General features: G+C 29.4%; 2 protein-coding genes across 2 annotated transcripts in view; one reads left to right on the top strand and one right to left on the bottom strand.

Annotated features, from left to right (window-relative positions):
• The window catches only part of LOC112679906, a 64,902-nt gene extending 60,487 nt beyond the window's left edge, over nucleotides 1–4,415 (bottom strand). The window contains exon 1 of the mRNA XM_025549853.1: nucleotides 4,238–4,415. Within this exon, the coding sequence (XP_025405638.1) occupies nucleotides 4,238–4,268 (31 nt within the window). The 5' untranslated portion in view covers nucleotides 4,269–4,415. The remainder of the gene's footprint in view (nucleotides 1–4,237) is intronic.
• Nucleotides 4,416–5,710: 1,295 nt separating this feature from the next.
• Nucleotides 5,711–14,126, top strand: part of LOC112679807 (glucose dehydrogenase [FAD, quinone]) — a 12,208-nt gene continuing 3,792 nt past the window's right edge. Inside the window, exons 1-3 of the mRNA XM_025549730.1 lie at nucleotides 5,711–6,087; nucleotides 12,201–12,893; nucleotides 13,522–13,854. Coding sequence (XP_025405515.1) covers nucleotides 12,251–12,893; nucleotides 13,522–13,854 — 976 coding nt within the window. The 5' untranslated portion in view covers nucleotides 5,711–6,087; nucleotides 12,201–12,250. The remainder of the gene's footprint in view (nucleotides 6,088–12,200; nucleotides 12,894–13,521; nucleotides 13,855–14,126) is intronic.

Raw genomic sequence — 14,126 nt, 5'->3', positions numbered from 1 at the left:
AAGCGTTTTCAATATCGTTATTATGTCTTAAACGTACGAGTAATAGTTTGTATGCTTTAATTATATTATGTTTTATGTATTTTGATATTATTTATAATGTATATTTCAATAACTCGTAAATATATATACTACCTATTCAGTTTGTTTAAAAATATAGTATCCCTTAAAGTGATTAATATAATTTATACCTTAAGTATATTATATACATTTTGTTTTTTTTTTCGTGGCTTCACGAAGTTTTTGTATTTTAGTATATTATAATTATAATTATTTTAATATTGTATCTAACTCATTAATGAAATAGATAAAGTATGAATATAAAAACGCAATGTTATTTTTTAATTTTAATATATTTTATTAAGTTTACTTAGTTTTAATGGAAAAGTATAAAAATTATAGTTTTTAACTTATATATTATATATATATATATATAAATACCTTTTATGAAAATTAAAAACTCTTAAAACTTTTACTGTTTAAATTTAATAACTACAACATAATTAAACAGTTTAAGTTAACATATGATTTTTATAATTTTAATAAAATATTTTCTAAATCATTATAAATCAATTTTTACAAATGTATCAAATGTAATATACTTTATTTCTTTTATACCGTTCTGTAATAATTTACTATTGCACTTAGTTTTTAATAAATTAATTGTCTATTAATGTATATTCATAATAATTATAATAATTATTTTTCCAAGATATTATGATTAATCAGTATTTACTTCAAATACTTTTATGAAGATACTTGTGGTTGTATAATTAATCTTTAATTTTGTTCTAAAAAGTTATTTCTATTAATACTTCACTGGACTTATTTTTATAGGTATGGTAAATGTATGGCTAATTTCATAGAATTTATCATTTGTCATCTTTTAATCATAACCACTCTATTTATGATTATAGCCACAGTAGAAATAGAATTATTAAGCCCCTACATACAATATGATCTGGTCGGGCGTCATATCAGGTCATATGTAGACGTGTCATCTGACTATGATACTGTCGAGTCTTGTCAGGTGGGCCGTTTCATCCGACCGTACGACCGCCCGACCAAATTATATAGTGTGTAATAGTGTCTGGCCGATTTTGTTTATCAGTCGGCTTTTGGACGTTATTTATTGTAATTTGTCTTTGTGGTTATAAACTGTGGTTAAACGAAAGCGAATCTTCATGCTGTCACAGAATACTACTGCACTAATGGAATGGTTAAATGAATTACCAAATCTTGCAGAGGTCGTATCGTCTGTACACAACACCTGATTTGGTCAGGCCATCTATTGGACAGATCAGATCATATTGTATGTAGGGGACTTCAAAGATAACATTTTGTGTTTAGTATTTTCTAAATCATGTTATCAATAAAAATTAACTATTTTAAAATTTTTCATTAGTGAGTATATGGCAGTTAATAGTTTTGGAAGACATCTATTCTAGACAAGTATTAATTTTATCAATGTAGTTGGTGTACTTATATATTTACTAGTTTCTTATTTATAATATAGAGCAAAAAAGAGAATGATTATATATTCTATACTCAATTCATTATAACAGCTAAAGCGTATGGATATAAATATAAGTATGACCCACTAAGTACTCTACTAATTGTGAAACAAATTTCTAATACAAGTACATTGTAATTTTGTATTACGGATTGTTCATCTATATTCAATAAATAATTATACTGATTAATTATAAAACTAATAAAATATTAAGATAATTATTTTTTAGTTAATAAATCTATAAAATTAAGTATTGTACAATGAATGTACTAAGAGTTTTTTTTGTAGTTCCTGATGATCCCGTGAATTAGAAATTCATAAGTTAAGTGATCAGTAGTAATAATAATATTCTAAGGCTTAATTAGCCTTCAACGACTAATTATAAAAGAAAGCATATACATAGTTTATTTGTTTTGACTGCAGGAGTTTTACCTTTATTGAAGATAATTGACACACACACACACACACACACACACACATTGACTCAATATTATGATAATGCAATTACATGTATCTAAATGGATTTTTTTTCTAAACATCTTTTGTTTTAAAAATAATAACTCTAATTATTCATATAACCGTCTAATGTTTTGTAACTTCTGTTTCATTTTAAATTACTAAGTGTTACACAATATTAAGGTAGTTCTTCAACGTAATACAAAACGAGTCACTAAAAAGAAGTATTTGGTCAAATGGTATTTAAAAATTAAAATTAAAAAATTATATCAGTCATTGTACATGCATTTTGTTATATAGTCAGTATAGCCTACTAAAAAGTTAAATTTTATAAATCCAATCTTTACCTACAAATTAGTTTTTTTTATATTGGAAGAATATCATATAACATTATTTCCTCAAACTCATATTTATAGAACATCATCATTCTTTGATAAATATGGGTAAATCACAAAATTTTAATAAAATTCTAAATAAACATAATTTTGAATCATAAGTAATTTTACAAATGTAAATTCTAGAACAATTTATAAAATAATTAATCCAACACAAGAAATTATAGATCTCTATAATATTTATTGGTAACACTTTTCTAATTATATCTTAAATTATTCATTATATACAGAATTATTATAACTATAGAAATGTGAAGTTATTAAAATATTTACAAAAATATTAATTTTTCATGTGAACTTTATCTTTTGTTTAATATAAAATTACTTTAAAATATGCATAAAATATTTTATAAAATATTAACGAAGTAAGAAAATATGCACATAAAATGTAATTAAGATCAATAAACCCGAAAAATGTAAGATAAGTAAATTTTACAATGTGGATCATTGAAAAAAAAAAAATGACGTATATTTATCTATAAATGTGAACTTATAGCTACACTAAACCTGACAACAAAAAATATAATATTCAATTTATCTATTTCCTAATAAATAAGTTTGTAGAAATGTTAATTCTTTACAGTTTATACAATAATTATAGTTTTTTAACTTTTCTACAAGTATTCTTTTAAAGTAAATTTTGTTGAATTCATAGTGATATGAAAAAAATATTTTTAGGAATACCTATGGACATTTATTAGTTTCTATTTTCATAAAATTAATAGAAAAATGTATCATTAATTAAATATATTAAAAATTATTCAAAAGTTCATAGCCAAATAATATCGAATTATATAGTCCTGGTTTAAACATATTTACATTATTTTTAAATAGCTAGTATTAAACTAAAAATTATATAAAATTATTTACTATAAAACTTCAAATTAGATAATTTTATTTATGATTGAACAGAACATAAGTTGTAACTCATAACCGTATCATTATTTATCAATTATATATGGTTAATATTTATATATATTTGTTTAAAGATCCACTATGTCAATAAAACATTTTTAAAATCATAAATTTTATTAAATTATTTTATGGATAGTAATATTTCCTTTATTGGAACCATCCATGTCCCATTAGTATAGTGTGATGATGTTTTGAGCTCATCTATTTTATTGGTTGCAAAAATCGAATTACAATTATTTAATTTATATGTATCCATTTACGTAATAAAAGAGTATGATTTATGATTTACTAGGAAAAAAAAATCGTGTGATACTATTTTTGTGATGACCATTGAAGGAATGTAGTTTATCATACAAGGATACAAGTAAAGCTCCTTTTAGTCCTATCCTATTCTGGAGCGACAAGACAACAACTATCTCCTTAAACTATTGGTATTAAAAATAATTATTGTGACGAGATTGTTCTACCTTTTGTCATAAATTTTACTATATGAACCCGGAACCTTGGACCGTTCGTTTTATATTCGCAGTATCCGTATGGAACTATAACCTTTCATGTAGCATATTACGACTGAACGGTATTTGAAATGTATCACCTCAAGCCGTATTGTAGAAAACACTTATATTTTCTTCATAGTAAAATATTTGGCGATATCGTTTATTTTATAATTTTTTTTTTTTTGTATTACGATCTCATTTCAATATCTCCTATCGCCTATGATGTTAAAAAATGTTTTTAGTTATTAAACATTAAGCAATAAAAGCACTAATACTTTTTACTAGCAATTATTCATTATTGTAATTTCAAGTATAACGTTTATATCATTGGTGAATCACATTAGAGCTTATTACAATGCTATGACATACACTTACCATACTAATGTACTTATTAAATTTGATACATTTTGTAAATCAATTTTTATTTTTTACTACATTAGGTAATAACTATGTAATAAACTTACCAGCTATACCTTGTAGTTGATTGAGCTCCATTTCGAATTTGTTGTCATATACATTCAAGTACAGAGAAAAATATGTCACTACAGTCTAGAAGAGGAGTTACTATTGTGAGACCACCTAGTATATAAACTTTGCATTTTACTTGATTTCTTACACATAGTATTCAATACATTATGTAATTATGATGTATTAGAATATGAAAGTCGAGATATATGATTAATTAAAAATTAAATATAATTATAATACTAAGTATGAAATACGATACGGATTAAACCTACATTTTGGATTTCAATAAACAAAAATATTTATTATTTTTAATAAAAAAAACAATACTTTCCGTATAAATCGCGTGTACGAAATACGACTATAGATATTTTTTAACTGATGGCGTAACAACGAATATTTAAAAACATCTGCGCATATTATACAAGAAATTAAAATGTATGCAACCGATCCTGCAATTAATATAAAGCTATGCGTATAATTATTATATAGTCCATGTATAATAATTAATGTATTATTCAACATACAAGTAATTAATTCGATCAAAAATCTAGTAGTTTTCCCTCCAAAATATAATATTTCAAAGAACGCGCCCACGGCATTCCAACAGTTTTATAGTACACACCATCAGGTTGTGATCCGCGTTATTGAATATTATATACTCTAGTGAGAATAAAAACATGTCTAATTAATTTATGAACAATATAATGCTATAATGCTTCGTTTTGCCGTGGATTGGATACGGTAAGTTAATAAGGTACATAATGCTACATGTGCTTGAATGTACAGTACCTCGTCTGCAAATTATATGTGTGTATATATATATATATATATATATATATATATATATAAATAATAACAATTACATGCGGTTTCTTAGATAACAGCATATTATTAAAATTAACGCTATAGGTAATAAATGACTGTTGGTTCGGCCTGACCACGAATTGCGACACGTATGTAATGAGGTTTACACTTTTACACATGGCCGTTGACAAGCACCAGTACAATAACAAAATATAGGAATAAGTACACACATTCGATTAAGGTCGTCAAATTTCTTCTGTTTTTTTTTTTTTTTTTGCTTTCTTTCGTCGCATTTCCTCCCAAAATCGGTAATATCATGCCCGACAATTAAAACCTAACGATAATGTATATACACCATTTATTATTACTTTTATTATTATTATTATTATTATTATTATTATTATATATATATATATATTATAATATTGTATTATCTGATTGTGGTACGTATCGATGCGCTTATGCATACGCATCTAGGAGGTATACGTGCGTCGTCTACACGTGTAATATATTACGACGACGGTGGCGGCGGCGACGTTCGGGTCGCGGGGCGGTAGTTTTACTTTCACTAGACGCGACCGCCGGGAAGGGTCGCACGCGGGTAGAGGGGGATCAGCCGAAGGGAAGAGGAAACGATCGCACGTCACCTGGTGCGCACCACGTCGTCGTCGTCGTCGATACCCGTTCAAACGTCGGCGTGCGTCCACTGAAAAACGGTCGCACACGGTCACCGTGATTGTTGAGATTCAGCGAAACTCGTGCGCTGCACTCGTCGTCGATTTCCTTTTTAGTTTTTTGATTTTTATCTCTCGTGCGCCGCGATCCTGAAGAACCGTTCGTGAGGGAAAAAAAACCTTATAATAATAATAATAATAACTGTAGAACAAAAACCGTGCCAAAAGCCACTTGCAAACCTAGAGGAAGATTTTTAAAGTGAATTATTTTTTTCTCGTCACATTGTTATACTCACCAGATACGTCACAAATCGCGCTCATACACATCACAGAGTGGTCACCGTCGCGCCACAGGACGTCCGCAACAGGTAAAACACACCGTCACGTTATAATACATGATAATTAAAATACACGTGTGTACATCTCAATTCAGCTCAAATAGCTGACGCACTGCATGTCCTAGCCGTATAAATATTATTATATCACGTGCACGATACAGTAAACTCTTGTTATGCCGAACTCGACGGGAACGGAAAGAGTTTGGAGATATCGTCAAAATGATTCGAAATAGAGAGTTTAAACATTAAATGAACGTTGTTGAATGTAAAACATAGGATTTGGACTGGATTCGAAAAATTGACGTTCGGGTACAACAACCTACTCTAATATGATTTTACACAATAATACTATACGCCAGGGACGCCCACAGAAATGTAGCTCAGGGGGGCAAAAAAATTGTAAGTACTTAAATACTTATAGGAAGATTTACTGCTACATATTTCATCTACTCATATTTTGTATTACTATCATTAATAATTTTTTAAAAATCAAAACTCATTTAAGTTTATATAAAATTACATTATTAGTTATTAGTTTTAATATTTATAAGAAAAAATATAATAAAGTTTAAACAAAAAACAACTTTATTTGATTGAATTCGCATCATATTTTATTATTTTATTCAAAAAGTAATGACAATCTCCTTTTGTTTGAAGCAAATAAATTAATTGAATCATCATTTGTTGATTAAAAAAAATGTTAGATACTTGTTAGATACAAGGATTGTCGAATAGTCACTGAATACCCAAGATCAGTTTTATGTAAAATAACTTCCAATTTTGTAAGGGACGCGAAAATTTCAGGGGGGGGGGGCAATGGCTCCCACTGGCCCCCCCATCCGGGCGTCCCTGCTATACGTGTTTATAGACAAATTGAAGTAGACCAACGTATACATATTAGAGAATAGAATTTACCTATAATATATATAAATTAATTTGACGAGCACGTCCTCCGTACTTGATGTGCGTTTCAATCATTGGATTACGTTTCAAATTTTCCACAAACGCAATGATTCACCCCGCACGTATGCACTATGATGATTCGGCTCAGTTTTTTGTAGTTGTCGTACATTTTAGGGCTTGTAGATCGATTAAGCCTATGTGTATGTGTGTATGTGTGTGTATGTGGCGTATTTCAAGTATATTTACCTAAATTACGTTTATATATATATATATATATATAATGTCATAAATATTAGGTACAGGACGATTCGGCATTGTGGTACAGGATAACCGTTTTGAGAATATAGGTACGTACTACCTATAATATAAAACAATATAATACTACCTTCCGGTCGTAGTGTTTAACTGGGTGAGTTTGTAATGTAACGATAGGAGGATAGGACGTATTAAAATGTGAGAACGAAAGTGGAATATTAATGACCGCAACCGGTTTTATACAAGCGCGCACACACATTCATACATACGTGTTCATGCAATATCGGCAAGATTTCGAGAAACGTAGGTTTTAACGTCGTATTTGTAGTAATGAAAACCGCACTTCCGGTCAGTATCACTGGTTTTTTCATCTCGACATGACGTTTTCGATAAGTTGTCTTTCTCAAACGTGTTAGTTGAAGTTGCATAATCGTATTTTGGCATTAGACACATTGTTTGTGTAACAACGAATCATCATATCACAAACCCAAAAAATGACATTTTCGTACATTACATATTGTTTGATTCGGTAAAATAAAAAATATTATTACATATTACATAGTTCACTTTCGATAGCCGATCGGTTATCATCATTGTTTACAAATATCGTAATGAGATGGTTACAAGTACATCGTGAAGTAATCATTGAGTTATGTCGTCTCATTTCGCATACTCGAACGCTACAGTAAAAACCAAGTTGTACAAGGCTTTCACCAATAATAATCGGGTTATCGTTAAATATTTAACATTCGTACGTAACACTAATCGTGCTATTATTGTCACGTACGCCAATCGACTTTAATGATGCCATCGTGCCGACAATATTTGAACTTGTAATCCTGAAGATTTATAAGTAAATACAGTATAAATAAATATTAGTCATTAGTTATTACCATTGTATCCGAAAAATGTTTAAAAAAGTCGTTAAAAAGATTTTTAGGATCATACTGATTGACGTTTTTTTAACTGTTTTACTTTTGAGTGTAGTTATTAAAACTGAAGTAATACGTAATTGAGTATAATGATTCTAACTTATTTCATTTTATAAAAAATAAAAACCATTGGGCACCTAAAATTATAATCTATCGTAATTACTAAACTAAATGAGTGAGAATTATGTCATATATGTTTTTAGGTAATTTAAAAGTGTTATGTATGATTTATGCTTTAGGGAAATGAGAGAGTGGCCTTGGCCTTACTCTTAGAGAGGGGACATTTATGTCATGGAATGACACCATTTTTTCCAAGTATATTGCAAAATAATGTAAAAATAGTCATGTACGCATGTGGTTAATTATATATATATATTTTTTTCTTTTATTATTTTAATTATAAGAAAATATTGAGGAAAAAAATATAAAAAACAGTTACTTTATCTGAGCCAAGAGTTTAATTAGTTTTTTGTGTAATTTTGTAAGATTCAAAAAATAAAAAATATTAAATAATTTTACGTATTTTATCTATAATGAAAGATTAAATAAATTTGAATGACAATCAGAAAATAATTTATTGTAATTACTCAGTTGAGTTTTAACCATTTGTTTATTTTTTTATTCGTTTTTGCTATAACTTAGAAATATTTTCAATTCTGACGTATATATCGAAAATATAATTGAAATGAAATAACTATCAGAGAATAAAAAAAATATATAAAAATGTTTGTGCGTATAAATAAGAAATAATTGCTAAATAATTAAATTAAATCATATTTTTCTTTTATGTTTATATTTAATATAGTTATTATACAGTATGTCTAGAAAGTTCGGACACCTCATATTTGTAACATGAAGATCAAATATACTTTTATTAAATTCTAACAAATGACAACGTTGAATTGTTAATAAAATAAAATACATTTTTAAAGTTATCATGATGCTTGATCTTCTCGTCTCTCTGAGCTCAAGAGGATTTTGAAAATAGTTATGCTTCACGCGTATTATGTAAACGATAAATTATCCTCCTAATAATTAAAGCTAGATAAAGCTGTTACTCGTGCGTGTATAGCTTGCGTAATTAATAATATAATATCTTATTAGCATCGAGTTCATTTTCTACATTCACAATGAAAGATGATAACCCAAATCGTAGTATTATCAAAGATCAACATTTTCATCAACTAAGAAAAACTATATCATGTTTTAACAGTTTATACAGGTTAATTCATACGTAAAAAATGAAAAAATAAATATCCACAGCGTCAAAATAAAAGTATTTTGAGTTTAAAAACCAAATTATAATAGTTCAAAACTGTTTTTACAAGCAAAAATGTAGTAATGTCGACATTGCTTCATTCTGATTAAATACATGCAACATTAAATTTATTTAATATAGAATGATAATATGATATATGATAATGATTTGTTTTAATATGGAATGTGGTCCCATATCAATGATACGAGTAATATTGTGCTTGGGTTTGAACATGGCAACAGCACGTTTTGATTTGATACAAAAAAAAGGCAGTAATCTGTTTAAATTTAATAATGAATCTTAAATCTGTTTTTTTTTCGTAGAAATAATTGATTAAACGATTTTCATTCTGAATTTGATTTCCCCATCATATTTTTTTCCATTAGAATTTTCTTGGTTTACAGATTTGGGACTTATATATCGGATTTTAAATTATCAATTTTTAAATAAAATGTTTCTACTTTTTTTTTTTTTTAACAGATAATTCTCGAGTTTGACTGTACCCTCGTACGTGTATTTCGTCGCGTCTCACTATAATTGTCGTTAAGTTTTAGTTATTCTCGTACACCATTAGATAATATCAGTTCAAGTTCAATAATGTATGCATAATAATTTATGATATATCTAATGTGTACATAGTTAATACGAGAAAGAAAAAAAAACTGAAAGTACCGACCGTGAACTCAAAAACTATCTACAGTCTACCACTTTAAATCACCTCTAGCCGGTGTACCATTGTTTAACGAATCTATTTACGTTTGTCGTCCGACCAGCCTCTCTTCCATTAACGAGCACTCTATATAACATTATATAATTATTAATTTGTCGAAGAAACATCTAATCGCACAAAACTCTTCGACAACCGAGATTTCCGCGGGCGTATTCCAATCGCTCGATATCACAACGATTCATACGTCGCCACGACGTCCTCTCGGATACAGTCGACATCAATAAATCATTTGAACCACATTTGCCGATAGTGCATACAATATATTTATTTATACGTTATGTGTCTCTAATAATAAATATCGAAGGACCAGACTATGGTCAAACAGTTGTTTTTTTCCAACCAATCTAAATCGTACACCAAACCCGATTCGACTTCGAATCATTATCCGATCTCATCACGGCATCACGCGCGCACTGGGTCCACATTATAATGTGTTACAAGATTTTTTTTTTTCTTGTCAGATTCCTGCATTCCAACGCTTTTATTTACGGTCAAAACCATAGGTTATGGGGTCAGTGATGTAGAAATATTTTTAAGAAAAAATATTTAATAATCATAATAATTATATTATAAATCGTAAATCATTTTCATCCTACGGACATTATTGAGTTGACGAGTGTGTGTTTTCAATCCTTGTTATCCGTTGTCGACGGTTGCTTAGTCAACGAAGTACGTACAAAATGGGCTGGACAAGATTTAAAGCGCATTCTTGAAAAAAAATATAAAGTCGTGTATTATTTCACACTTTTTTTTTAAATTTATAATACAAATTTGACAATAATCAGTAATGATATAATACATACGTAATAAAAGAGTAAGGTATCAATTTTTAAAAACAAATGTTCGTTGTTCCATAGAAGTGAAATTATATACTCGACAGTTATGATAATACATACAGTTTTTTTTCGTTGTGAAATAATTACTATAGATAAGAAAACAAATTTAACGCCCGTATATTTAGTTTTTATTTCAATTTAGCGCCCCAGTGAGAGTTTTTACAGAGCTCGGAGTAGATTTTTTCATGTGACTCTAAAATTTTTTTTTTAGGACGGCTTAATTCTTATATAACATATTTTTCTATTTTATCGAAATTATCAGAACTCATGGAGGACCGCAGTACACATCTAAAGAATTTAAGAGTGAGGCATTAAACACATAAAAAAAAAAACAATAAAATAAAATATAAACACATAAAACCTATGCTAATTCAAATAGTATGGTTAAAAGGCACATACCAATATCAAAAAATGTATTAAAAAAAAAAACTGAGAAAGATAAGAAAAATATGTATTTAGCGATGCTTGAATTGAAAAATAAACCTATACACAAAGATATTCATTCCCCAGCAGAAATATCAACAGGACAAATAGTAAATAGTTTACTTCCAATAAAATAGAGTAAAGATAAGTTTAGTGACATTAGAAATAAATTAGTGGAGAGACAAAAAATTAATTATGATTAAGGTATAAAATTTCTAAAATAATTAAAACTAAGTGACAAAGTTTATTTACAAAAGGAAAAAACTGAAAACCTGAAATAATAAAGATAAATTGGAGAATAGAAGGTCATTTGTAATAAAATTAGACAAAGGAAGGGATATTAGAGAAATATAAATATGTAAAAAGAGAGAAAAAAATATGGAAAACGAAGTAAAGGGTATATATATATACTATATAATAAGTGATGTAGTTAATAAAACTAAAAGAAAAAAAATACTTGAGAAATTTAAAGATTTTTTAATGTTTGATAATAATTATTATTTATAAGTTATTACTGAGTACATTTTTGTTAATGTTAATGTAATTATTATAATAATTTTTATTATATTAATTATATTTTTATTTTAAAAGAAGAAGGTGTAATAGTTAAGTGGATATCATAATAAGATGACTAACATCATTAGGTTAAAGATTTTAATTAATTGTTGTTATATTACGTTATGTGAAATATATAAAATATTGCAACAAGTAGCTTATAATTGCGTAAAAGTGAAAATATTGTTTGTAAATAATAGTATTTGATAATGTACATTTTTGCTAAATATTTTTTCCTTTTTTTTCCTCAGGTTTACTTATCACATCGAGTACAAAATAATGTGCTATATCATCTAGAAAAATGGTGCACGCAGGCACGGTGTTAATTAGTTCCATAAAGTTGGCGACTAAGTTAGTCGGTGGCGGAAAGTTACTTTTTTTGCCAACGTTTTTAGCCGCTTTAGCCTATTACAACTACGATCTGTATGACCCGGAGAGCCGGTTAGTAAACGAGAGAAACCTTAGATCTGAGTATGACTTTATAGTGGTGGGAGGTGGTTCAGCGGGTGCGATAGTCGCCAACCGTTTGTCCGCGAATCCAGAATGGAACGTATTATTATTGGAAGCGGGCGGTCATGAGTCGGAAATTACGGACGTGCCGGTCATATCACTATATTTACACGGCAGCAAGTACGACTGGAAATACAAAACGCAACCGGACCCTTCAGCGTGCAAAGCAATGAAGGGTAATCGGTGTTGTTGGACTCGGGGTAAAGTGATCGGTGGCTCCAGCGTTCTGAATACTATGCTGTACGTGAGAGGCAACAAACGGGATTACGATAATTGGGAGAAACTCGGGAATCCTGGCTGGGGATTCGAAGATGTACTACCTTATTTCAAAAAATCTCAAGACCAACGAAACCCGTACCTGGCCAAAAACACTAGATACCACGCTACAGGGGGATATCTCACGGTACAGGACTCACCATGGAACACGCCCTTGGGTAAGTCCATACACCATGGTTATTAAACCATAAGTGTTATTACACGTTCTACAAAATAAGAGTCTGATATTTCATTCGTCCTACGGTTAAAAAGAGTGGGTAATTGATCTTTGTTATGTGAAAGGTTCAATAACGTTGCAGTAGATGAGTATTTTTTTATTTTCAATAATAGCATACCACGTATTATCTTCGCTTCGGGTGCATCGCCTTGTGAAAATCACTTTTTTTATGACTGAAAATTCTATACATATATAAAAGTTGTTTTATTGATAATATATTACACAACAATAAATTAAATCAATAGCCATAAAAAGTAAATATCACATTCAAGACATTTAAGATTTTTTTATTAAAATAGTTGTTTATTTTTAATACAAAATATTTTATTGAATTACAAAGTAATTTTTTAAACACGCCCATACTACATTTAAGATTAACAATACATTTATTTAATTTCTTATGTTGTAATCGTACTCATCCTAATAACTCAGATTATTTGAATTGTGGAACATAAATTATTTACATCTTTTTAAAGTTCATCAAATTACGGAATACACAAAGTGTCATAAAATACCGTTTTGTAATCATAACGATCATTAAAAATGAGTAATTATTGAAAAATTGGCAGGCGTTGCTTTTTTGCAAGCTGGCGAAGAAATGGGTTATGAGATAAGAGACATCAACGCTGAGACGCAGACTGGATACGGGCTGTATCAATTCACTATGCGTCGTGGTTATCGGTGCAGTTCTTCGAAAGCTTTTCTACAACCGATCAGGCTTAGAAGAAATTTGCACGTAGCCCTTTGGTCACACGTAACTAAAGTGCTCATCGACCCGGAGAGCAAACGAGCTTATGGCGTGGAATTCGAACGGGATGGACTAAAGAAGACCGCGTTAGCTAAAAGAGAAGTCGTGCTGTCCGCGGGCGCCATCAACAGTCCTCAATTGCTGATGCTCTCCGGTGTTGGACCGGAAGAGCACTTGAAGAATGTTAACATACCATTAATCCATCATTCACCTGGCGTCGGTGAAAATCTTATGGACCACGTTGCTGTCGGCGGTCTGTTATTCCTCATTGACTTTCCAGTCAGTTTGGTCATGAATCGAGTAGTCAACATACCAGCAGCTTTAAGGTACGCCGTGCTGGGCGAAGGCCCGTTGACGTCGTCCATAGGACTGGAAACGGTCGCGTTTATCACGACCAAGTACGGTAACCAGTCGGACGACTGGCCG

The sequence above is a fragment of the Sipha flava genome, unplaced genomic scaffold (assembly GCF_003268045.1).
Source record: "Sipha flava isolate LNK unplaced genomic scaffold, YSA_version1 100_pilon_pilon, whole genome shotgun sequence".
Classification (NCBI taxonomy): Eukaryota; Metazoa; Arthropoda; class Insecta; order Hemiptera; family Aphididae; genus Sipha; species Sipha flava.
The sequence above is the reverse complement of the archived record's forward strand: the minus strand, read 5'-3'. Positions and strand labels throughout refer to the sequence as shown.